The sequence below is a fragment of the Piliocolobus tephrosceles genome, chromosome 1, assembly GCF_002776525.5.
Source record: "Piliocolobus tephrosceles isolate RC106 chromosome 1, ASM277652v3, whole genome shotgun sequence".
Lineage (NCBI taxonomy): Eukaryota > Metazoa > Chordata > Mammalia > Primates > Cercopithecidae > Piliocolobus > Piliocolobus tephrosceles.
In genome coordinates, this window is record NC_045434.1 from 12,477,324 (window position 1) to 12,503,980 (window position 26,657).

The window sequence follows — 26,657 nt, forward strand, 5'->3', positions numbered from 1 at the left end:
GTTTAATGGGTGGAGAGTTTCAGTTTTGTGAGATGAAAAGAGTCCTAGAGATGGATGATGGTGATGGTTGCACAACAATGTGAATGTAATACATTGAACGTAATACTATTGAACTCTACACTTAAAAATGGTTAAGATGGGAGATACTATGTATGTGTACTTTACCAAATAAAATTCTTTTTTTTTTTTTTTTTTGAGACAGAGTCTCGCTCTGTCGCCCAGGCTGGAGTGCAGTGGCTGGATCTCAGCTCACTGCAAGCTCCGCCTCCTGGATTCACGCCATTCTCCTGCCTCAGCCTCCTGAGTAGCTGGGACTACAGGCGCCCGCCACCTTGCTCGGCTAGGTTTTGTATTTTTTTTTTAGTAGAGACGGGGTTTCACCGTTTTGGCCAGGATGGTCTCAATCTCCTGACCTCATGATCCGCCCGTCTCGGCCTCCCAAAGTGCTGGGATTACAGGCTTGAGCCACCGCGCCTGGCCCAAAATTCTTTTTTAATAACTGAAGAGAGAAAAATATTTGCAACCATTACAATAACAATTGATTCTGGTAAGAGTCATTAATGGGGTTAAATTGGATGGTAAAAGTTTAATGAAAGACAGAATATTTACATAGTGAGAAATTATCTGTTTCCAATATATTTATTAATTAGGAAAGAAAACCTAGTAATTTTACAGTGGAGAAATTAGGAGGTATAAATGTACCAAGTGATGAAAGTAAACACTATCAGCATTAGTACAAATGGACATGTTCCTTCTGATATGTTGCACTAAGAAGGACACAATATCACTTCTATGTTACTGCTGCCAAAATGTATGCAAAATCTGATCTAATTATGAAAGACACACTAGACAAACCCAAACTGAGGGACAGCCTACAAAATAACTGGTCTGTCCTCTTAAGAAATGTCAAGGGCCAGGCTCGGTAACTTGTCCCTGTAGTCCCAGCTACTAGAGAGGCTATGGTGAGAGGATCGCTTGAGGCCAGGAGTTTGAGGCTATAGCATACTGTGATCACACTGTGAATAATCACTGCACTCCAGCCTGGGCATAGCTAGATCTCATCTCTTAAAAAAACAAAAGTTAAGGTCATGAAAGGTAAAGAATGACTGAGGAATTCTTTCAAGTTGAAGAAGACTTGAAAGCACATGACAATTGAATGCAATTTGTAATCTGGTATTTTCTTTTGCTATTACAGGACATTATTTTGACATCAGTGAACTCTGAATAAGAGCTGTCAATTAGATTATAGTATGACATCAATGTTAATTTTCTTATTTTGGCAATTGTGTTATGGTTAGCTGAGAGAATGTTCTAGTTTTAAAGAATATACTTAAGCATTCTGAGGTAAAGAGGTGTCATGTTTGCAACTTACCCTCAATGGTCCAGATAAAAATATATGTGTATATATGTATTGATGTGTGTGTGTGTGTGTGTGTGTGCATGCATGTGTGAGTGTGTGAAGAGACAGAGAGACAGAGACAGAGAGTGAGAGAGAGAAAGTAAACATGGCAAAATGTTGCTATTAAGGAAAATCTGAGTAAATGAGATATGGGGATATAAGGGTATATGGAACTTTTTTTGTATTATTTTTGTAATTTTTAGGTAAGGCTGAAAATTACATAAATCAAGATTAAAAATTAAAATAACAACAAAAGGCAAGTGAAACCCCGGCAGTGAATGCTGGAGGACTGATGATAATGAACCAGGAAGACATTCATGGGAAAACAGGATGTAGAACTATAGGAATTAAACTTTACCCTGAAAAGCTTGGCATCTTCCCAAACACATAGGTGGACATAATTGTGTTTTCCCAAAGTACTTTTTATCCTCATCTCCTTTGAAAACAGAATAAAGTGAGCACCAAATCCTGCTTCATTCTCATCCTTTGTCAGGGTGTCTTTTTTTTTTTTTTTTTTTGAGACAGAGTCTCACTGTGTCGCCCAGGCTGGAGTGCAGCGGCACAGTCTCAGCTCACTGCAAGCTCTGCCTCCTGGGTTCACGCTATTCTCCTGCCTCAGCCTCCTGAGTAGCTGGGACTACAGGTGCCTGCCACCATGCCCGGCTAATTTTTTGTATTTTTAGTAGAGACGGGGTTTCACTGTGTTAGCCAGGATGGTCTCGATCTCCTGATCTTGTAATCTACCCACCTCAGCCTCCCAAAGTGCTGGGATTACAGGTGTGAGCCACCATGCCCGGTCAAAGGTGTCATTTTTATCTGAGATCACAATCGAATGTGGGTTGTTTAAAATATTCCTGAATTAGGTGAATTCCCTGGAATTGGACACTAATACATTTACATCTACATGGTATCTGGAAAATAAAGGGAAGCTCCATGGCCATACATGGTCAGTTTCCAATCCTCACAGGAGAGTGATATTAGAACAAATGCCTCCTTCAGTGCAATAGCCAATTGAACTCTTTTCCCACTCGGCTGCCTGGACTTTTGTCTGAATCATCAGAGAGAAAAGTTACCTTGGGGCCGGGCATGGTAGCTCACAACTGTAATCCCAGCTCTTTGGGAGGTTGAGGCAGGAGGATCACCTGAGGTCAGGAGTCCAAGACCAGCCTGGCCAAAATGATGAAATCCCGTCTCTACTAAAAATATAAAAATTAGTCAGGTGTGGTGGCATGCCTGTAATCCCAGCTACTCAGGAGGCTAAGGCAGAAGAATCACTTGCAACTGGGAGGTGGAGGTTGCAGTGAGCCAAGATCACGCCACTACACTCCAGCCTGGGTGATAGAGTGAGACTCCATCTCAAAAATCAAACAAACAAAAAAGTAAAAGTTACTGTGGCTTCTTATAGACACACAGCCTGAGACCTGCTTCTCAAATTTTGTGTTTCTGCCTCATTAGGATGACAGCCATCAAGAAAAGAGTGTAAGTCTCAAAAGAGCTAGGTTTATTTTTTTTTAAACTGGTGTATTACAGAATTATGGGTGCCGTTGGTAATGCAGATATCAGATGATTCTTCAACATATCACTGAGTTCTTAAACAGTTAAGAACCATGCACATTTTATTCATGTGTATGCAGCGTTGGGCTAGGCTCTGTGAAGTCAGGAGAACAAATAAAGCACATGGGCCTTGCCCCCAAAGAGCTTTTATCCCCGAAAAACATACGACACGACTAGAAAAAAAGACCAAATTATTATATACACTTAGAAAATGTCCAGAGCACAATATAAAAGTAAGTATTCTATGATGAATGTCTTTGGAACTACAAATTCTAAAGGAGTGACAGGGACACACTGTCCTAGTAGGAGACACAGCATCAATATCACGTCCTACAAGGACTGGGCAATGTGAGGCGAGTGCAGGGCTATAAATAGTAAATGACAGAGAATTTACCGTATATACTGGACTTACTCAGGCCAAGAGATACTGATGAAATAAAGGAGCAGAAGCATGCACAAATAGATCATGGGCATTATGTATAAACAATGGAGCAAATAGATGTTGTGGGTGGAAATAAAGGGAGAAATCTTTCCTTCCATAGAAGGGCAGGATGGTGCGGCAGAAAGAATAATAGCTTTGGTGTCAGACAAACTGGGATTCAAATCCTAGTTCTTTCACTATCTGTGTGAAACTGGGCAAGTTATCTCATCGCTGCAAACCTTGTTTTCCCCATATAGGGCTACTAGCTTGTGCAGTTATTAGTATTAAATTGAATGCTACATGAAGCATCTAGCAGAAGCAGGATTCAACAAGCGATATCTCTTGTTGGTTTGTGTATTTCTTAAAGCATCGCACTGTGTTATTGCTGTGTTTGTCTCCCCAATAGATTGTGAGTTTCTCAAAGAAGGGATTGTGCCTTAATGGTCTTGGCATTTTGAATTTCTAGTATAGAAATTCCTGCATGACTTGGGGCCCCCACCTGACACGGGCTTGTGTTGTACACTGGTGACTTTGCCTCAGAGGGTGGGACTCCGTTTCCTGGCGAACCATCCTTAGGAAATAAGGATGGTTTGATATTAACTGAATACTTAATTTGTGCCCAGCTAGGAGCATTTAATGAATCACCTTATCTAATCCTCATGACAATCCTTTGATTTTAACTATGAACATCCCATACAAGCGACAAGGATATTGAAGCTTAGAAACCTGCCCACGCTTATACAGCTAGTAAATGGGGAGCCCTGACTTCAGCCAGGCTGGACTCGGGAGGCTGTGCTGAACCAGCAAAGCAGAGAACTGCTCTCCTCCTGTATTCCCGGAGGAGAGTCCCACGGATGGACCAATAGGAGTTTCAGAAGCTGCCTGAGTACCAAAAAGGGAGAGAATTGGTGAGAAGGGTGAGAGCATTCCAGGCACAGACCACAGCTTCAGAGACAGCTCTGATGTGTGACAGAGGCTGGGGTGGGGGTTTTTGAAGGAGGAGTGTTGGAGGCACAGACCAAAAAAGGCCGATGGAGCTTAGGGTTTCCCTCAACCACAGGGCATGGGGAAGTCTTGGGGCCGGTGGCGCCTGCGGGTGAACATAGAGAAGGATCTCCATACAGAGCTCCTGTAGCAGCTGGAACAGGCAGTGCTGGGGCCCAGAAGCCCAGAAACAGTCAGAACCACAGATGGCATAGAGTAGAGTCAGAAGTGCTTCTGGGGAGCAGACTGGGGACTCACAGGGCTGTATTGTTGGGAGGGAACTGAAGGAAAAGCACCGTATTTGACAACAGACTGCAGGCTGCATCTGTAACTCTTCAACAACAGGAGTAAAAGGTAGTAAACAGATAGCACTTAATGCAGTGGTTATAAGTGGGGTCCTTGCAGCTGGGACACCTAGGGTCACTTACCAGCTCCCAGCTGTGTGACCTTAGCAACATGACTTAACCTCTCTGGGCCTCTATGCCCCTTCTCTGTAAAACAAGGCAGGTCTGTTTCCTAGGGTTACTGTTTCCTAGGGTTACTGTGAGTGCAAAATGAATGAATATTTGTAAAACACACCTTGTCTCTGATGGGTAATAAATGTTATCTCTGATGGCTAATGAATTCAAAAGAAAAAGACAAGATCTCATGAGTAGATCAAAAGCGTTTTGCTTAGAAGGCACGTTTCCTTTGCTTTTTCTTCCTGTCTGCTGGTTCAGAACTCACGCCCCCTAAATTTTATACAGAATTTGCTGTTTTCTGAAGAATTATTATAAACTAGGTTCAAGGTCGTTAATTTTAGCTGCTGACAGGAAACAGGGATGTCCTGTTGACCCCTCCAAGTTAATAGGTATGACATCAAACATATCCAGCTCCAGCTGTCCCAGATCCTCTTCCCTGACGTCAAAAGGCAGTACTGGTTTTCCAGTCCTCTGAGTGCAAAACCTTGAACTCAATTTTAACTTCGTTTCTTCTCCTCTGCAATGCCAATCTTATAATCAGGTTTTGCTCCTTCTTTCATTTCAATGTTTTAGACTTGGCCCTCCAATAACTTACCTGTCTCTACCTTCACCCTGGTGCCTAATTAACGATTAACAGATTATTCAGGATACCCCTTAAATCTCTTATCTCCCTTTGTCAAGAACTTTTTCAATAGGTTTTTCTCCGAGTAATAGAGCGAATTCAAATTCCTAGAGTTGTGATTCAAGGCTGTACTTCAACCGGTCCCTCCCCAAATCCTCTGCTGGGGAATGGTGCCCTGAATCCACCCGGCTCGGTCCTCCCCCTCCCTTCTCTGCCTCCTGATGACATCCCATTCCTTCCAGAGGAGCTGGGTTGATTCCCGCCATCCCATCTGCAGCTTTCTCCGCCAGTTTTTCCAGCCCTAATGTCCTTGATGACGTGGGGCCCTCTCCTGACACTGGCTTGTGTTGTACACTGGTGACTTTGCCTTGGAGGGTGGGACCCCGTTTCCAGGCGAACCTCCACAGTAGGGGGCACAGGATCAGGCACTCAAAAATCGCTCAATGAATGGGTGGATGAGCCCATGAACGTGCTGGCGGCTCGGTCCCTTGGCTCATTCCCAGCTCCCAGTCGGTCTTCCTACCAGGGTCAAGCGAATTGGAACCCGGACGCAGCCGAGCGGCAATGGGGTGGGCGCCGTTCCTGAATCCGGAGCGTTTCCACGTCGCGGGCTCTCCACGACCCAACTCTAATCAGAGGACCATGGTGCGGGTCCCGCGCTCTGCTCCCCCTCCCGGAGGCGCCGTTCGGTGGGAGCCGGGCTACTTTCGAGAATCGCAGGCACCGGCGCCCACCGCGGGAGGTTCGGCTTCGCCCCTCGCCCTCCCCCTCGTGGCCATTGGGCTGCCCCGAGGCGCGCCCGCTGGACGGGGCGGGGCCCTCCCCTTTCCCCTCCGCTCCCCTCCCCTCCCCTATTTCCCGGGGTGGGAACGCCGGGAGGCGGGAGGTGAGGGGGCTGCTAGGGGCGTCCGGTTACATCCCCGCCTTCCTCTGCTCTGGCCGCGGGACCGGGTTTGCGGGACCGCAGTTCGAGAACATGTTGGCCTCGAGCAGCCGGATCCGGGCTGCGTGGACGCGGGCGCTGCTGCTGCCGCTGCTGCTGGCGGGGCCTGGGGGCTGCCTGAGCCGCCAGGAGCTCTTCCCCTTCGGCCCCGGACAGGGGGACCTGGAGCTGGAGGACGGGGACGACCTCGTCTCCCCTGCCCTGGAGCTGAGCGGGGCGCTCCGCTTCTACGACAGATCCGACATCGACTCAGTCTACGTGAGTGAGCCCCGGGAGGGCGGGCGAGGGGCTGCAGGGCGCGGCTGGCCGGGGGCGCCCGTAGAGCCGGACGGACGTGGGCGTCGCAGGCGGGGACCGGGACTCGCTGGCCACCGGGGCACCAGATACGGCGCAGGGTCTCCCGCCTCTGCAGGGTCCACGAAGGTCTTCCCGACCCGGTCCCTGTCATCCGAAGAGCGGGTCGCGGGGGTCTGGGTGGCTCCGCGCGCCCCCGGCCGTGACCCCGGCACCTCGGGACCCCGCGGAGCTTCCTCCCCGGCGGCTGTGGGCTGCATCGCCGCAGGGAGGTCAGTCCACGACCCTCGGTTGTCCAGTCCCTTCGGGGCTAGGACCCGGCCGGTCCCGGGTAGAGCCAGGTTCTCGCGCGGAGCCTCTGCAGGGCAAGAGCCGGAGCTGGGTCGCAGCCGGCGCGCGGGCCCCGGGACTCTTGTGGCTGCGGGAGAGTTTCGCCGGCAGCCTCCTGTGTTTGTGTGTGGACTCCGGATGTGTCTTGGCAGTGATGCTGCTTTCCAGTTGGGCTCGTTTCAGAGTCCAGAGCGGGAAACACAGGGCTCCCAGTGATCCAATTTCCTGTGGCCAGGCATTGTCACCACTGAGGCCCCAAACGAGGAGCGGGGCCAGATGACCTACAGCTCCCTGGAGCCTCCCCGGGACTGGCCGGGCCTGGGGGCGCTGTCAACTTGTTGAAGTCCTTTCGTGCCGCTGCCTTCCTCCGCTGCGCACCATGTGGATTTCATATAAGGCTCGTGTGCATTCCAGAAGTGTGGGGGGTTGGTCGGGGGGAAGGGGGTTGGAACTGCAAACGCGGCGGCTGCAGCCTGTCCTGCCCGTGAAATGGCTGTGCTCCCGGTCTGGCCTGGGCACACTGCGCCTTAGACAACACTCACGTGGAACTTGTAGGCTTTGCCTAAAACGAATGAGCCCTTCAAGTCTGGATCCACAAAGAGCCCTCACTCTTGTTGGTTGACTGCCCTGGCCTCTTTAGACACTGGTGAAGCCTGTGGATCCCTTTTCAGTATAACACTTTTATTTTAGTTTTTAGAGAGACGAGGTCTTGCTCTGTTGCCCAGGCTGGGTGCAGTGGCGCCATCTTGGGTCGCTGCAGCCTCCAACTCCTCGGCTCAAGCTGTCCTCTGGTCTCAGTCTCCTGAGTAGCTGGGACCACAGGTGAGTGCCACTATGCTGGGCAGTATAAAGTTTTAAATGCATAAAATAAAATCCACAAAATGACCAAGGAAGGCACTTATGTTGAAATACAGATCAAAATATTAAAAACATCTTATGTTCTTATGTACTATATATGCTTATATGTGTACTTTTTTTTTTTTTTTTTTTGAGACAGAATCTCTCTCTATCCCCCAGGCTGGAGTAGTTCAGTGGCACCATCTCAGCTCACTGCAACCTCCATCTCCTGGGTTCAAGTGATTCTCCTGCCTCAGCCTACTGAGTAGCTGGGATTACAGGTGCCTGCCACCACGCCTGGCTAATTTTTGTATTTTAAGTAGAGATATGGTTTCACCATGTGGGCCAGGCTAGTCTTGAACTCCTGACCTCAGATGATCTGCCTGCCTCAGCAGGTGTGAGCCACCATGCCTGGCCCAATATATGCTTACCTTTTTTTTTTTTTTTTTTTTTTTTGAGACAAAGTCTCACTCTGTTGCCCAAGCTGGAGTGCAGTGGCGAGATCTCAGCTCACTGTAACCTCCACCTCCCAGGTTCAAGTGATTCTCCTGCCTCAGCCTCCTGAGTAGCTGGGACTACAGGCACACACCACCATGCCTGGCTAATTGTTGTATTTTTAGTATAGATGGGGTTTCACCATGTTGGCCAGGCTGGTCTTGAACTCCTGACCTCGTGATCCACCCACCTCGGCCTCCCCAAGTGCTGGGATTACAGGCGTGAGCCACCACGCCTGGCCTATATGCTTACTTTTAACAACATTAAATAACAAGGTATAGCAGTGGATCCAAGAGCAGTTCAGGTAACGATTGAACTTTGAAGATCATGAGCAATATTCTGAGACACATGTAGCAACTATGATATGATATGAAAAGATCTGTGACTTCTATTAGTGACTGCTTTGTTGCCTGCATTCATAATTAGAGGAAATGCTAAATACCAGTTTTTGTTTGTTTGTTTGTTTGTTTTTTGAGACAGAGTCTCGCTCTGTTGCCCAGGCTGGAGTGCAGTGGCTCAATCTTGGCTCGCTGCAACTTGCACCTCCTGGGTTCAAGAGATTGTCCTGCCTCAGCCTCCTGAGTAGCTGGGATTACAGGCACTCACCACCATGCCTGGCTAATTTTTGTATTGTTAGTAGAGATGGGGTTTCACCATGTTGGCCAGGCTGAGTCTTTAACTCCTGAACTCAGGTGATCTGCCCACCTTGGCCTCCTAAAATACTGGGATTATAGGCATGAGCCACCGTGCCTGGCCAGTGTATGGTTTTTCTCATGTAGAGACCCACTGAATAAGAACCTCTTTTTTTGTTTTCTCTTGAGACACAGTCTTACTCTGTCGCCCAGGATGGAGTACAGTGGCTTGATCGTGGCTCGCTGCAAGGTTTGCCTCCGGGGTTCAAGCGATTCTTGTGCCTCAGTCTTCCGAGTACCTGGGATTACAGACGCTAGCCACCACACCCGGCTAATTTTTGTATTTTTAGTAGGGTTTCACCATCTGTGGCCAGGTTGGTCTTGAATTCCTGACCCCAGGTGATCCGCCCGCCTTGGCCTCCCAAAGTGCTAGGATTTCAGGCCCTCCTAAGAACCCTTTTGTTAAATTGGGACCTGCTGTCTTCCTTTACTTGTGACATCAGACTAACCGCACAAAATTCTAAAGGTCTAGAAAATCTATTTTTTTTTTTTTTTTTGAGACGGAGTCTCGCCCTGTCGCCCAGGCTGGAGTGCAGTGGCGTAATCTCGGCTCACTGCAAGCTCCGCCTCCCAGGTTCCTGCCATTCTCCTGCCTCAGCCTCCCGAGTAGCTGGGACTACAGGCACCCGCCACCAGGCCCGGCTAATTTTTTTGTATTTTTAGTAGAGACGGGGTTTCACCGTGTTAGCCAGGATGGTCTCAATCGCCTGACGTCATGATCCGCCCGTCTCGGCCTCCCAAAGTGCTGGGATTACAGGCGTGAGCCACCGCGCCTGGCCTAGAAAATCTATTCTCACAAAACAGTTCCTATCAAAGACTTTCCTGTCTATTTGGGTTTGATCTGCACTTCCATGAGAAAGGATCCTAGAAGTCTCTTTGCATCTTCTATCTGTCCTGTAGGTTGGGTTCCCAGGAAGCTGACTTTGCCTACGCTGGACATTGGGAGGCAGATTATTTCATTAGGGTGCTCCTTGGGTCCACACCTGTGAAAGGGTGGGGAATGAGGAAGGATTGAGCAGAGGAGAAGCCCAACCGCAGGGCAGTCCTAGCAAAGGTCTCTGCCAGCCCCTGGGGGAGCTCTGGAGCTGGGATGGCCTTGCAGAGTTGTCTCAAGCCTTGAGGGGACTGGGCCCCTGTGCCCTTGCATGGATCAGTGAGTCAGTGAATCACTAGATAAGAGCTGTCCTGGATGGAGATACACCCGGGGGGTAAGGCAGTATTTTCCCTGGAAGTAACCCTCAAAGCTGACAGTGGAGGGCTACATTTCCAGGAGCTGAAGGGGGATCTGGTGACACACTGCAGTGTCCACCCCTGTCTACAGCTGTGCAGATACTCTTTGCATATTGATGGAAGAAGGTGAATTGATAGGAAGTGTAGGCACAAAAGGATGGTCTTCACCATTCTAGGCATTAGGAAAATGTAAGAGACACCCACTAAGAAAGAAAACAGTTATTGGTTGGGTATATCTCTGTATGTTAGAGAGACTTGCTAGTTTTATATGATTTAATCCTCAAAACATTCCTCCCTTTCTTCAAATGAAGAGACAGCAATAATATCAATAATTAGTGATATGCCCAAGGGCATGTGACCAGTCAAATGCCAAAGCTTGAATGCTAACCCCAGTCTGTGTCTGACTCATAGTACTTTCAAGCATTAAGCCTAAAACATGTAGCAATGGATGTGAGGGATTGCTATGAGCAAGAGTAGTAAGAGAAGACTTCACAGAGGAGGTGACATTTAAGATTTCGAAGACAGGTCCAATTGCAGTAGGTGGATAGGAAATGGAGAGGCCATTCCAGATGTACTGCAGGAGTAAATGCATGAGGATGGGAAGAAGTTTGGGAAAACGATGAGTATCATCTGATGAAAGCAGGTAGTTCTATTGGAATAGGAGGTTTCTGTCTGGACAGGCATGTGGGGGTCAAAAGACAGAATGCATCAGTTAGCTTTTGCTGTGTAACAAAAAATCTTGGCTGGGCACAGTGGCTCACGCCTATAATCCCAGACTTTGGGAGGCCAAGGTGGGAGGATTGCTTGAGCCCAGGAGTTCCAGACCAGCCTGGGTGACATAGTGAGACCCTGTCTCTATGAAAAAAAATTTAAAAGAAACCAACCTCAAAAACTTGTGGCATGTAATAATAAGCATCTATTGCTCACATGTCTGCAATCAGCTGGCAGTGGGCTGATCTAGGGTGACCTTGATGGGGTATTTGAGATGATTTTGTTCTGCTCCACAGGTCTTTCATCCTCCAAGCCCATTTTGGCTAATATGGTAGCCACTAGCCCTATGTAGGTATCTAAATTTGTATTTATTACAATTAAATACTATGAAAATTTCAGTCTTTCAGTTACACTAGCTGCATTCCAATGCTCAATACCCTCATCTCTAAAGTCCAATTTATCTTGGATCTCTAATACTTTATTTTATTTTATTTGAGATGGAGTCTCACTCTGTCGCACAGGCTGGAGTGCAGTGGTGCAGTCTCTGCTCACAGCAACCTCCACCTCTCAGGTTCAAGCGATTCTCCTGCCTCAGCCTCCTGAATAACTGGGAGGTGTCTGCTACCACACCTTAATTTTTGTGTTTTTAGTAGGGATGGGGTTTTGCCAAGTTGGGCAGGCTGGTCTCGAACTTCTGACCCCAGGTGATCTGCCTGCCTTGGCCTCCCAAAGTGCTGGGATTACAGACGTGAGCCACCGAGCCTGGCCTCTAATATTTTTTGATTGACTGAGTACATTAATTTTTTCAGGACACTGGGTATTATTTTGTGTAAATTGCAGTGCAGTGTTAACATCTGTCATATATTCATTCCACAGATGTTCAACTTCTTGCCTAACAGTGCTAGGCTTTGGGGATAGAGATTGAAAACAACACCAGGGTTGCCACTGCCCTCATAGAGTGTAAGGTCTAGTGAGGAAGACAGACATTAAATCAGTAATTATGCCTACATTGTGATGGGTTCAGGGCGGGTATATATTGGGGTGAAAGCTGAACTGATTGGAGAGATCAGGTGAGCCTCCCCCAGGAGAGCTGAGATCAGGGGGTGAGTGGAGTTTCACTATGTGGAAAGGGGAGGAGGCAGGAGGGCGGTTCTGAGGAGGAGGAGGAAGCATGACCGTATGTGAGACCCTGTCCCCTGAAAGGAATAGGAGCTTGGTGTGTCCTAGGAATGGAAAAGTGGATGGGAGCGCAAGGCAGTGGCGTCAGATGAACTTGGAGAGCTCAATAGGGGTGGATCCTGCAGCGCCAGGTAACTCAGACCTTGCCACTCCCAGCCTAAAGCCCTCTAAGGGTTTCCTTTGTGCTTAATGAAATCCAAACTCCTCAGGCTGCATGGTCCGCAAAGCCTCAAGTGGCCCAGCCTCGCTGGTCGCTCCGCCCACATGGCTTCCCATGTCTGCCTCATGTGCTAGGCTGCAGCCACCCTGGCCTTCTTTCTCTTCCTTGGCCATGGCCAGCTCATCCCATCCAGGTCAGGGCACGTCTCCTCTTCTTTCTACCGGGGACACCCACCCCCAGCTCCCTGGGGCTGCGCCCTCCTGTGGTCAGGCCTCTGCTCACCTGCAGCCTCTTCAGGGCGCCCTTCCCCATCCACCCCTCGCTGTCTCCTTCCCCTCATAGCATGTCTAATCACCTAACATTAGTTTGTTCGCTTTTTGTGTTTTTGAGATAGAGCCTCACTATGTTAGCCAGGCTGGTCTCAAACTTCTGGGCCCAAGTGATCCTCCCACCTCAGCCTGGCTGATTCTTTAAAATTTCATTTGTTTGTTGCTGGTCTCCGCCGTTAGAGTGTGAGCCCCATGAGTGCATGCCCACCACATTCACCACCATCTGCTGGGTACTAAGGATCGTGCCTGTGGAACATAGTGAGTGCTCTGTTATGATCTGTTGAATGAATGAATGAATGAAAGCCTGTTAGGATTTTTTAAATTTTATTCTATGAAGCAATGAGGAGCCATTAGAGATTTCTTTCTTTTTTCTTTTCTTTTTTTTTTCTGAGATGGCGTTTTGCCCTTACTGCCCAGGCTGGAGTGCAATGGCACGATCTCGGCTCACCACAACCTCCGCCTCCCAGATTCAAGAAGAGATTCTCCTGCCTCAGCCTCCTGAGTAGCTGTGATTACAGGCATGTGCCACCACGCCCGACTAATTTTGTATTTTTAGTAGAGACAGGGTTTCTCCATGTTGGTCAGGCTGGTCTTGAACTCCTGACCTCAAGTGATCCACTTGCCTCGGCCTCCCAGTGTTGGAATTACAGGCATGAGCCACCGTGCCCGGCCATTAGAGATATCTAAGTAGATGGCTGACACGATTTAACTTTAAAAGATTATCATTTTCTTCAACAAATAAATGGCACGGTGGGGAAAAAGAAGGAAGGAGACCTGGTGTGGGTCAAAAGAGACTTCAGAGACTTGTTGACCAAATGCAAGTGAGGACTTTGTTTCAGTCTGATTAAGACAAATCGGCCATAAAAAGATGTCTTTGAGACAAACTGCATTTCCGGAAGAGGTACACATGCAAATGTGTAGATATAAGTTTCATTTCTCTTGGGTATATACCTAGGATTGGAATTCCTGGGTCATACGGTAACTCTATGTTTAATATTTTGAGGAACCGTCAAAGTGTTTTCCAAAGTGACAGCACCATCTGACATTCCCACCAAAAATATATGAGGGTTCTGATTTCTCAACATCCTCACCAACAAAAAGACATTTCTTATTTCTGTCTTTTTGATTTATAACCATCCCAGCGGGTGTGAAGTGCTGTGTTGTGAATCTGATTTGCATTTCTCTGATGGCTAATGATGTCGAGAATCTTTTCATGCACTCATTGGCCATTTGTGTATCTTCTTTGGAGAAATGCCTGTTCAAATCTTTTGGTCATTTAAAAAAGGCGTTTTTTTTTATTGTTGAGTAGGGCATCATCTTTCAACAAAAATACTTCATAAATGAGACCAGCCTGGCCAACAGGGTGGAACCCCATCTCTACTAAAAATACAAAAACCAGTCAGGTATGGTGCCACGCACCTGTAATCTCAGCTACTCAGGAGGCTGAGGCAGGAGAATCTCTTGAACCTGGGAGGCAGAGGTTGCTGTGAGTCGAGATCATGCCACTGCACTCCAGCCTAGGTGACAGAGTGAGACTGAAACTCTGTCTCAAAAAAAAAAAAAAAAAAGAGAGAAGAATCCTTCATAAGGGAAGCTGTATTTTTCACATTGGATAACATTGGCAGGCGAGTGATGTCTGATTATTGCTTGGCTTGCCATGCTAAGATTAATATCTGGTGTTAAGGAGATTACAGCCAGATCATGCCTGTCAAGTTATATTTTTCCCCACGTGAGCAGCAACTGAGTTATGGGGTGACACTCACTTTGGCCTTATCATCTATTTCCTTGCCCACCAACCTTTCACCAAATAGTTTTAGCATCCATTGATGATCTTTGCCTGAAACAGTAATTAAATTAAAGGTTGCAGGATGCTGTTTTATTTTGTTTTGCTGGTTGCTTGCTTGTTTCTGTCATTCTTTGTGCATTTATTAGCTGGCATATTCAGTAAAGAGGTTTTCCTCATCAACCGTGACTTTTGGGTAACACTGATATACTGTTCCTTCTGGAAAGACAGATAAATACTTAACTCTTTTCCTGTAATTTTTTATGTTTAAGTTAAGGGATTTGTGTAATACAGTACTAGGCTCCAATTGCCACAGGTAAACTTCTGATATCTATATTCAGGTTATTAAGGAGAAACATGTGTCTCCCCAGAGATTGGGGGTCTCACACCCCAAGGCCCTTGGTGTGGCATCCTCAAGAGCTACTTCTTTGATAGACACACCAGTGGTTAAAATTTAAAGAACCCAACAATTTTTTTTTTTTTGCCAGTCAAATTTAGCCTGGAGGGTTGTATATCAACTTTAGGGATACTAATGCTAATAAATTCTGCTAACCCACTACCATCGGACAAGCCCCAATCATTTTTAAATGTTGGAAAGTAATCTCAGGTAGAAATTTTCTGCAGAAGAGAGAGGTAACTGATCCAAAGTTACTTGGACATTGACTGGAGTATGTTGAAAATGTTGACTCATCTCTATTATTCTTATGTCAGAGGCACGTGAATAAGAGCAACTCAACCTTGAACAGGGGCTGGGTAAAATGAGGCTGAGACCTACTGGACTGTCAGCCTACTGGACTGCATTCCCTGATGGTTAAGGCATTCTAAGTCAAAGGATGAGGTAGGAGGTCATCACAAGATAAAGGTCATGAAGACCTTCCTGATAAAACAGGTTGCAGTAAAGAAGCCGGCCAAAATCTATCAAAACCAAGATGGCGACGAGAGTGACCTCTGGTCGTCCTCACTGCTACACTCCCACCAGCGTCATAACAGTTTACAAACGCCGTGGCAATATCAGGAAGCTACAAAGGGGAGGCATGAATAATCCACCCCTTGTTTAGCATATCATCAAGAAATAGCCATAAAAATGGGCTACTAGCAGCCCTTGGGGCCGCTCTGTCTATGGGGTAACAATTCTTTTTTTTTTTGAGACTGAGTCTCACTCTGTCACCAGGCTGGAGTGCAGTGGCGCGATCTTGGCTCATTGCAACCTCCGCCTCCCGGGTTCACACCATTCTCCTATCTCAGCCTCCCGAGTAGCTGGGACTACAGGCACACACCACCACGCCCAGCTAATTTTTGTATTTTTAGTAGAGACGGGGTTTCATCATGTTGGCCAGGAAGGTCCCCATCTCTTGGGCCTTGTGATCCGCTCGCCTTGGCCTCCCAAAGTGCTAGGGTTACAGGCATGAGCCACGGCACCCAGCTGCTGTTCTTTATTCCTTTACTTTCTTAATAAACTTGCTTTCACTTTATGGACTTGCCCTGAATTCTTTCTTGTGTAAGATCCAAGAACCCTTTCTGAGGGTCTGGATCGGGACCCCTTTCCGGTAACCCTTAGATTGTTCCTCAGCTTTATTTACTAATCCTTTTACTTCTATTTCTATTTCATGCCAGAGTCATTTCTTCTGTGGAGTTAATAGGAATCACTTGCAATTTGGACTTGGAATTTTGTTCTGGCACTTATAGTGTTTGATCTTAGGCAAGTTATATAAACTGAAACTCATTTTTTCTCAAAGAGTGAAAACGATATTAATCTTTACTAGGTTTAATGAGATAACTAAAGTAAAAATGCTTTGTAAACGGTAAAGTGCCTTGCAAATAGATGAGGCTCCAGGTCCACTTGTGGGCTCTAGGCTGAAATTAATCAGTCTCCACCTTGATTGTGTCCCGGATTTGCCTATTTTCTGGACTTCCTTTTTGTGTTTTACGTTTTTTTGGATTCATTTTGTTTTCCAGCTTTTCGTAGCTGCCCAGTCACTAACTTTGAAGCCATCCCAAAAAACATTGCAACTTGCATGACTTTTGCCCCCAGTGTGTCTAAACTAGGCAGCCAAGTGTAACAGAAAGAACATGGGTCATGGACTCCAGCAGATGTGGGTTCCGATCTTGGTTCCATCACTTGCTGGCTGTGTGACATTAAAGCTAAATTAAAATCTCTTGTCATTTCCTTGTCTGTTTCAAGTATGTGAAAACAGGGATGGCTGTACTAAATGCTTGTTGTATGAAATTTTAAAAGATAAAAAGAGCCTTAGTAAAGGACCTCAACATAAGGTGACAGCCAATGTTTGCTGCCTTTCCACTCTTTATGTTAAATTATTTTAAGTTCCCGTTGCCTCCCACCCATGCAGTTTGCTTTTGCAAGTTTCACGTCTTCTCAGTACAGCGATTTGCATTTGTAAAAGGACGCTGTTTTTTTCTTATTTGTTTCTACCTCAAGTATTCTCTAAACACACATGTTTTGGAGAAGGCTCCCCCCAAACTATTGCAGGCCGCTTTCTGCCCTGGGGACTGTTACTAGGCTCCCCCCCAAAATGGCTGTTTCACTTTTTCAGGGTGTATTTGGACATAAGAAATCTAACATAAATTATAATTTTTTTGAGCATCTGCATATAGACTTTCTCCAGTGATTCTTGCTGTCTGAAAGTTCACGTGAAAGATGAAATGAGACAGGAAATGCTTTCTAAGATGGGAAACGCCCTCCCATTATAAGTTAGGTGCTCTGTCCATCCCCTTCTTGTCAGTTGGGTTGAAACAATTGTACATAAGTGGTTCCAGCTGTTACCCATGTGGTGCTTGGCATTTTCACCGTGGGTTTTTTTTGTGATCTAATTGACATGCTCTGCCCTAGGGCAGCTGGATGAAAAGTCGTATTGTTTTCTGTGTTTCTTGGGGTGAGTGGGAAGACATGGTTCTGTAAAGGGGCATTAGTTTTACTAGCTGCATAGTGAGCTGAAGTTTAACTTTGCTAAAGGAACTTTTTCCCAGTGTGAACTGATATTGTAAGCAGTATTTCAGGGAAATATTTACATTGCTCAACATGCTGGAAATAGCTGTTTTTTCAGTAAAGAAGTTTTTACTCCTTAATGCAGATTCACAAAGAGCCTCACCTCGGCAATATTTGGTTACCTTAAGTTACCTTAAGATGACAGTATTACATTATTATTATCAGCAGCACTCTCAGTGATTCAGATGGGCTTTCTCAGAAATGCATTCACCCCATGAGGGTTTTGCGATATGATCAATATAGCAAGGAACGTGCTGCTGCCATTGGGAGTCAGGGGTCTAAGACGCCAATTGCAAACTTAGAGAGAGAGGCAGACAGAAAGAAACATGTGAACCCTGGTTGGGAGGTCAGAAAGCCTTCACAAGGGAAAATGAGACTTTGCCAAGCACGTGAGCTGAGGATTATCAAGAAGGTTTTTCGAGGTTTTCCCTTCCCTTCTCTTCCCTCCCCTCCCCTCCCCTCCATCCCCTCCCCTCCCTTCCATCCCCTCCCCTCCCCTCCCCTTCCTTTCCTCCTTTCCCCTTTTCCTTTCTTTCTTTCTTTCCTTCTGTCTTACTCTGTTGCCCAGGCAGGAGTGCAGTGGCGAGATTTCGGCTCAATGCACCCTCAGCCTCCCGAGTCGCTGGGATTACTGGTGTGCATGACCACGCCCGGCTAATTTTTGTATTTTTAGTAGAGACAGGGTTTCACCATGTTGGCCAGGCTGGGCTCAAACTCCCAACCTCAGGTGATTCGCCCACCTCAGCCTCCCAAAGTGCTGAGATTACAGGCGTGAGCCACCACACTCAGCTGAGGAGGTTTTCAAGGAGGAGGGAATCATAGATCCAAAAGCATGTAGTGTCAACAAGGAGAGACACCATGGAGTCTGGAGAATCAACAGCAATCTAACATTTTTCTTCTGGCACATTTCTCCTCTAGCCTTTTACTCACCAACATTCATAAAAACGAAATCGTGGTCTCATAATCCATGTACTTTTTTGAGACGGAGTCTCTCTCTGTCACCCAGGCTGGAGTGCAGTGGTGCAATCTCAGCTCACTGCAACCTCTGCCTCCCAGGTTCAAGCGATTCTCCTGCCTCAGCCTCCTGAGTAGCTGGGATTACAGGCGCCCACCACCATGCCTGGCTAATTTTTGTATTTTTAGTAGAGACGGGATTTCACTATATTGGTCAAGCTGGTCTCAAACTCCTGACCTCAGGTGATCCACCTGCCTTGGCCTCCCAAAGTGCTGGGATCATAGGCATGAGCCACCTTGCCTGGCCCCGTGTACTTTTTAAACTAGTACAAATGTAGTGAACAGAAAGTAATACTGGTGACTGCTGTGCGATACTTAGGTTTCACAATTTCTTTTTTTCTGGACTCAGGGCACTGTATGGGGTGCCTCAGGCTCTGTAACTTTTGATTCGTTTTAATGACAAAATCTGCTTTTACCAGCACCATCTTCTGCTCATTAATGTGGTCTAACGTGCCCAGTGCAAGTAACGCTCCTACGTCCCTGGAAGGGGAGTGGCAGTGGTAGGAAGGTCTGGGGGAGGAAGAAATCCAAAGACCACGAGGGATGGAGGTAGAGCGTGGAATGACGGTTACCAGAGGCTGGGAAGGGTAGGGCAGGGGATGAAAGGAGGTTGGTGAATGGGTAGAAGGAATAAGTTCTAGTGTTTGATAGCGTAGTAGAGTGCGTATAGTTAACAAATACTGTATATTTCAAAATGGCTAGAAAGGAAGATTTGAAATGTTCCCAGTGCAAAGAAATGATAAATGTTTGAGGTGGTGAATTTCCTAATTATCCTGATTTGATCATTACACATTGTATGCATGTATCAAAATATATACTCCACATGCACCTCATAAATATGTACCAATATGACGCATCAGTACAAATAAAATAATAAAGTGGATCTTCGCCGACACAGAAAGGACAGTGAAGGAGTCCCGCTTCGTCATGTCAGCTTTGCTGCTTGTGCTTTCGGTGTCATGTCCAACATGTTATTGTCAAGATCAATATCAAGGGGCTTTTTCCTTAATGTTTTCTTCCAGGAGTTTTATAGTTTCAGGTCTTACATTTAATTCTCCAATCCATTGTGGGTTAATTTCTGTGAGTGCTATAAAGTAGGGGTCCATTTTCATTCTTTTGCAGGAGGATATCCAATTTTCCCAGCACTGTTTATTGGAGAGACTGCCTTTTCTCATTGTGTGTTCTTGGTGACCTTGTCAAATGCTAGTTGACTGTAAATATGTGGGTTCACCTCTGGGCTCTCAGTTCTGTCCCGTTGATCTATCATGGCTATCCATGATAGCTTTGCTAGCCAACTTGATTGTGGTATTCATTTCACAACATATACCTATATCAAATCACGTTGTACACCCTAAACTTATACACGTTTGTTTGTCAGTTATACTTCAATAAACCTGGAAAAACAAAACCAAACAAAAACAAGGACAATGAGCCACAGGCCCTACTGACAGAGAATGTTAGTCTTGGCTTATCTATTAGAACCATTTGCCCTTCTTTGCTGAATTTCAGATCAATCAGGTTTGTTATATGTTTTTTTTTTTAACTTTTTACTCTATTTTTGTTTTTTGAGATGGAGTCTCACTCTGTTACCCAGGCTGGAGTGCAGTGGCGTGATCTTGACTCATTGTAACCTCCACCCCCCGGATTCAAGTGATTCTCATGCCTCAGCCTTCCCAGTAGCTAGAATTATAGGTGTGGTTAGCCACTGCACCAGGCCTGTTATATATTTTTTTAAAATAAACTTTTATTATGAAAAATTTCAAATATACTAAAAAATATAATGAACTCCCCTGTATTTCATTACCAGCTCCAACAAGTACCGATTTGAGACTAATCTTCTTTCATTGATGTCCTTACTTATTCCTAATGTTCCCTCCCCATCCCAAACTGAATTATTTTTAAGCAAATCCCAAATATTTTATCTTTTTGTGAATGTTTCAGAATGTACCTCAAAAGAAAAGACTCTTTAGGCTGAGCCCAGTGGCTCATACTTGTAATCCCAGCACTTTGGGAGGCCAAGGTGGGTGGATCGCTTGAGCTCAGGAGTTCCAGACTAGCCTGGCCAACATGGTGAAACCCTGTCTCCACTAAAAATACACAAATTAGCCAGGTGTGGTGACACACACCTGTAATCCCAGCTACTTAGGAGGCTGAGGCAGAAGAATTGCTTGAACCTAGGAGGTGGAGGTTGCAGTGAGCCGAGACTGCACCACTGCGCTCCGGCCTGGGTGACAGAGTGAGACTGTCTCAAAAAAAAAAAGATTATTTAAAAAAACAAAATAGTAAAATCATGATCATACTTTAAGAAATGATAATAATTCCTTAATATTGTCCAATATGCAAATGGTTTCATGAAATGTTTTATTTTGCTTTTCAGTTGATTGGTTTAAATCAGGGCCCAGACAAAGCCTACACATTGCATTTGGTAGATGTGTCTCTTAGGACTTTTGTTTTGAGATGGAGTTTTGCTCTTGTAGCCCAGACTGGAGTGCAATGACATGGTCTTGGCTCACTGCAACCTCCGCCTCCCAGGTTCAAGCAATTCTCCTGCCTCAGCTTCCTAAGTAGCTGGGATTACAGGCACCTGCTACCATGCCTAGCTAATTTTTGTATTTTTAGTAGAGATGGGGTTTCACCATGTTGGCCAGGCTGCTCTCCAACTCCTGACCACGGGTGATCTGCCTGCCTTTGCCTCCCAAAATACTGGGATTATAGGAGCAAACCACCTTGCCTAGTCATCTCTTAGAACTTTTAAAATCTACAGGTCCTCCCCCAGTCCCCAGCTCTTTTTTTTTTTTCTTTAAAATTTATTTTTCAAGAAACTAGGTATTTCTCCATTTTAGTGCTTTATATTCTGGATTTTGCTGATTGCATCCCATTGTGTCCATTAGCATGTTCTTCTGTCTCCTGTATTTCCTGTAAACTGGCGTTTAGATCTGGAGACATGACTGAATTCAAGTTATGCACTTTTTATTTTAGTAATTGGCATTTTACTCCAGTGGCAAGAACGGCAGTAATGCACAGTTCTCTGACCCTTCATATCACCTACAACTGAGCTCACCCTCAGGCCTTATTTCTAAAATAACCTGGGTGCACAGGTCTTATCCTGCTTTGAACCTACCTGTCCCCTATGTTGGAAGAAGTCAAGAAGTGGGGAGACTCATATGTATCAGACCATGTGTAAGCTCTGGAACTACTGTGGTGACCAAGACAAATAGAGTCCCTGACCCTGAAGAAATGACCACATAGTGGGGAGAACAGCCAGAACCTACAAATAGGCAGGAAGAAGACATATCAGGGGCTGGGGGTGTGAGGGAAGGGAGCAAGGAGTGAGTGGAAGGAGCTTCCACTGGAGGGGATGCCAGGAAGCTCTGAGAAGGCACTATTTCAGCTGAGGAATAAGGATAAGAAGGGCCAGTCATGTGACTAAGGAGGTGGTGGGGTTGGGCGGGGGTGTGCTAGTGGTAGCTGAGATGGAGAGAGTGCCATATACAGTAACTTCTCACTTACCATTGTGGATAGGTTCTTGGATACTGTGGCTTTAAGCTAAAAATGCATAACTAAACGGATTTGACTGTAGGGTAATTGACAGAAATAACATTTAAGTTCCTATGGCTTATTTCTGGTCAGGAACACATCACCAAAATTCCCATAAAGCCCAAAACACTTCTAGTATTAAACATTGAAATAAATAAATGTGAGCTATACATACATTTAAGATGAATAAAAACAACCAACATATTATTTACCCAATTTTTGATGAATCAGTGAATAATGGAGGTCATGGTGGTAGTGGGTTCAGTCAAGGAAGAAATGTTTGCAAAGCAACATTGTCAGCACTTCTGATCCACAAAGTTCAAAAACAAATCCGACAGCTTGCTGAATGCTTTTGTACAGCATAATTCATTGGTGTGCATTGGGTGATTATTCATACTTGATGCATTTTCATTCTGTGATAATTTGTATTCATTCATTCATTTTCTAGCTGCTTATCCCAGTTCAGAGTGGAGGGTGGCCGGAGCCTATCCCAGCAGCTCAGTGTGCCAGGCAGGAGCCACCCTGGACAGGATGCTGTCCTATCGCAAGAGGGCTCCCACACACCCACACTCACTCACCATCGGACAGTTTAGACACGCCAGTTCACCCAACTTTGGCATAGCTTTGGGATGCGGAAGGAAGCCAGGGTACCCAGAGAAAACCTACGCAGACATGGGGAGAACACGGACACACAGATGGTGGCTCCAGCCAGGAATAGATTTTTTTTTTTCTCTCATCAACGTTATAACAAAACGACGTTGAATGCAATGAAGTTATTTGAGGACCTGCTGTAGTTGGAGATAGGACATGCAGCGTGGGTGGTGAGAAAGCGGAAGGAACCAGGACCCACTTCCAGGTTTCCTGGCTTCACCAACTGAGTGAATGTTGGTGATGGCCTGGGCATCAGTGACTGCATGGGCCCGAGGACTCCCCAGCCTAGTCCCCTTGGGGATTGTGCCTGAGTCTGTGCCCCCTTCCGCCTGAGTCCTTTCCCTTTTTGCTCCCTGCCCTGCTGTTGAGTTGCCCCATGTTACTTTCAAAAGATAGAGAAAAGGCACAAGGCTGATAGGAGCATCACGCATTTGACAGACTTTGCAAAATGAGACTTGCACCCAAGTAGACGGGAATATTGTTCATCAACTTTGCTATTAACTCTTACTTCCAGGAAGAAGAAGTTTACAGGGTAGAAGTTTAAAGCTAAGAATTCAGTGAAACTTCTGGCCGTTCTGCACATTATATTTATCTTTGAAGTCATCTTTCTTCATTATCACAGACGATTGAGCTGAATGTTCAGTAAAACCAGCTGAAAAATAATTTTCCAATGCAAATACTAATGAGGGTTACATGACCGTTGTCCAAAGCATTTGCAGTGCTGCATGACACTTGTCTAAAAACCTGACTCTTAAAACACTCCTTGTGAAAACAGAAATATTCCCATGCCTAGAAGACACTGAGAGTGTTTTGAAAATTATTGGACTGATTTAAATTTCTTTCTTTCTTTTTTTTGAGACGGAGCTTCGCTCTGTCACCCAGGCTGGAGTGTGGTGGCGCGATCTCAGCTCACTGCAAGCTCCACCTCCCAGGTTCACGCCATTTTCCTGCCTCAGCTTCCCGAGTAGCTGGGACTACAGGTGCCCACCACCACGCCCGGCTAATTTTTTATATTTTTAGTAGAGATGGGGTTTCACCGTGTTAGCCAGGACGGTCTCGATCTCCTGACCTCGTGATCTGCCCACCTCGGCTTCCCAAAGTGCTGGGATTACAGGCATGAGCCACCACGCCTGGCCTGGACTGATACAAATTTCACTGGAAAACAGCTTTGTAAAACTAAATTGTGTGGATGTGGCCTCCCTGTGATCGCTTCCCACCAGCAGCTGCTCACTGCCAACTTCTGGCGGCTCAAGAGAGTGAGCCGTTTCCCACGCTCCCACACGGCAGCTCCCTGGGATACTTGTGCTGGAAGATGTTTGGGTCCCTGGAAGGGAGACAGAGGGACCAGCTGGGAGAAGCCCTTTGTCTGACTCCCTTCTCCGCAGCCTGCCAGTATCTCCTAGAAAAGCTTTGCTGGTGCCTGGTGATGATGGAAAATATGTCACCCAAAGAGTTAATAGCCCATAACATGTGGTTAAAAGAGAAGGTTTTAAGTCTGCATTTCCCTCTCAGAGCTCTGCTTCCAATCCTCACCTGGGAGCCAATCGGTTCTGTACACTGAACCTTTTTATTAATAACAAGTTTTTGGCATATTGAGAGTTTGGTCTTTAGTTCCTCTCTCTTTTTCTGCCCCTGCCCTCTCCTCTAGTAATGAGGTGTGAAGAGACTGAGGGATAAGACTCTGGGAGGAGGAGGAGGGAAGGGAGGGGGAGGGGGAAGGGGAGGGAAATAAGTGGCCTGGAAAATCCACTGGCCTTCTAACAACTGAGGGTTGCTATTCTGGACTCGTGTTTTTCCAATCTGTAGCTCTTAAAGAGTAAAATAAAGTGCCGTTTGCAAAATCTCTCCCTTTTGATTAGGGAATCCTTTGCTTTCTCCTTCCTTCCTTCCTTCCTTCCTTCCTTCCTTCCTTCCTTCCTTCCTTCCTTCCCTCCTTCCTTCCTTCCTTCCCTCCCTCCCTCCTTCCTTCCTTCCTTTTTTCCTTCTTTCTTTCCTTTTTTTTTTTTTTTGAGACAGTCTTGCTCTGTTGCTCAGGCTGGAGTGCATCAGTGCGATCTCAGCTCACTGCAGCCTCCGCCTCCTGGGCTCAAGCGATTCTCCTGCCTCAGTCTCCCAAGTAGCTGGGACTGCAGGCGCTTGCCACCACGCCCGGCCAATTATTTTTTTCTATTTTTAATAGAGACAGGGTTTTGCCATGTTGGCCAGGCTGGTCTCGAACTCCTGGCCTCAGGTGATCCACCTGTCTCCACTTCCCAAAGTGTTGGGATTACAGGCATGAGCCACAGCGCCCAGCTAGGGGATTTTTTCTTTTAGTTCACAGATTATCTAAGGAAAACTATCACTGGCTTGGTCTTCCATGTCATCAGTGGATTGTGTACTAACAAGAAAGTGAGGGGGTGTTAGACCTCGTTGGTGAGCCTGAGTCCACACCAGCGGGCGGTTTGCCATCATATCTCAGGGGCCCTTTTCCCATTTTCGCAAGGAGCCCGGGTTTTCGCTGAGTACGAACAGTGATATCGTGTTTTTTTTTGAAATGAAATTTGTCTCTTATTGCTCAGGCCGGAGTGCAATGGTGCAATCTCGGCTCACTGCAACCCCCGGCTCCCAGGCTCTAGCGAGTCTCCTGCCTCAGTCTCCCGAGTACCTGGGATTACAGGCATGTGCCACCATGCCTAGCTAATTCTGTATTTTATTACAGACGGGGTTTCACCATGTTGGTCAGGCTGGTCTCGAACTCCTGATCTCAGGTGATCCACCCGCCTCGGCCTCCCAAAGTGCTGGGATTACCGGCACGAGCCACCACACCTGGCCAGTGATATCTTTTAATAGGCAGTTATAACTGATTTCAAGAAGGCAGTTCATGAAGTAATTAAAAGGACCAATTTTGGAAAAGGACCAATTTTGCAGTCAGACTCCGTGGGTTCAAATCCCAGTGTTGCCACTTATTACTTGGTAACTTCGGACACATTGATGAATTTGCCTAATTTTCCCCATCAGGAAAATATGGATATTAGTAGTTCTTAGTCTTTTTTTTTTTTTCCTGAGACAGAGCCTTGCTCTGTTGCCCAAGCTGGAATGCAGTGGCACGATCTCGGCTCACTACAACCTCTGCCTTCTGGGTTCAAGTGATTCTCCTGCCTCAGCCTACCGAGTAGCTGGGATTACAGGTGCCTGCCACCACGCCCGGCTAAATTTTGAAATTTTAGTAGAGACAGTGTTTCATCATGTTGGCCAGGCTGGTCTTAGACTCCCGACCTCGTGATCTGCCCACCTCGGCCTCCCAAAGTGTTGGGATTACAGGTGTGAGCCACGACACCTGGCCAGTAGTACCTAGTCTTAAGTTCTTCTGAGCATTAGATATTAGTAAAATGCCTGGAACATGGTGAGTATTCAGTAAATATTAGCTATTATCCTGACACATTAAACTATTCAAAATAATTAGTGATACCATAATGCCCCATAGAGATTTGCTTCTTGACACTATATTGTGTCATCATCTCTTTGTGTCAGTCCTTTCTCTTATCCTTCTGGATTGTGGGTTTTTTTTTTTTTTTTTTTGAGACGGAGTCTCGCCTGTTGCCCAGGCTGGAGTGCAGTGGCCGGATCTCAGCTCACTGCAAGCTCCGCCTCCCGGGTTTTACGCCATTCTCCTGCCTCAGCCTCCCGAGTAGCTGGGACTACAGGCGCCCGCCACCTCGCCCGGCTAGTTTTTTGCATTTTTTAGTAGAGACGGGGTTTCACCGTGTTAGCCAGGATGGTCTCGATCTCCTGACCTCGTGATCCACCTGTCTCGGCCTCCCAAAGTGCTGGGATTACAGGCTTGAGCCACCGTGCCCGGCCTTGGATTGTGGGTTTCTTAAAAGGCGGGGGCTGGACCTTAACCATTTTTGTTTTCTTTCTTTCTTTCTTCTTCTTTCTTCCTTCCTTCCTTCCTTCCTTCCTTCCTTCCTTCCTTCCTTTTCTTTCTTTCTTTCTTTCTTTCTTTCTTTCTTTCTTTCTTTCTTTCTTTCTTTCTTTCTTTCTTTCT

General features: G+C 46.3%; 1 protein-coding gene across 2 annotated transcripts in view; it reads left to right on the forward strand.

The window, feature by feature from the left end:
* The first annotated feature begins 6,340 nt into the window (after window positions 1–6,340).
* The window catches only part of NID1 (nidogen 1), a 97,180-nt gene continuing 76,863 nt past the window's right edge, over window positions 6,341–26,657 (forward strand). Inside the window, exon 1 of one of the 2 annotated variants that reach the window (XM_023216206.2) lies at window positions 6,341–6,642. In XM_023216206.2, coding sequence (XP_023071974.1) covers window positions 6,418–6,642 — 225 coding nt within the window. In that variant the 5' untranslated portion in view covers window positions 6,341–6,417. The remainder of the gene's footprint in view (window positions 6,643–26,657) is intronic. The other variant, XM_023216207.1, reaches the window with a different exon arrangement.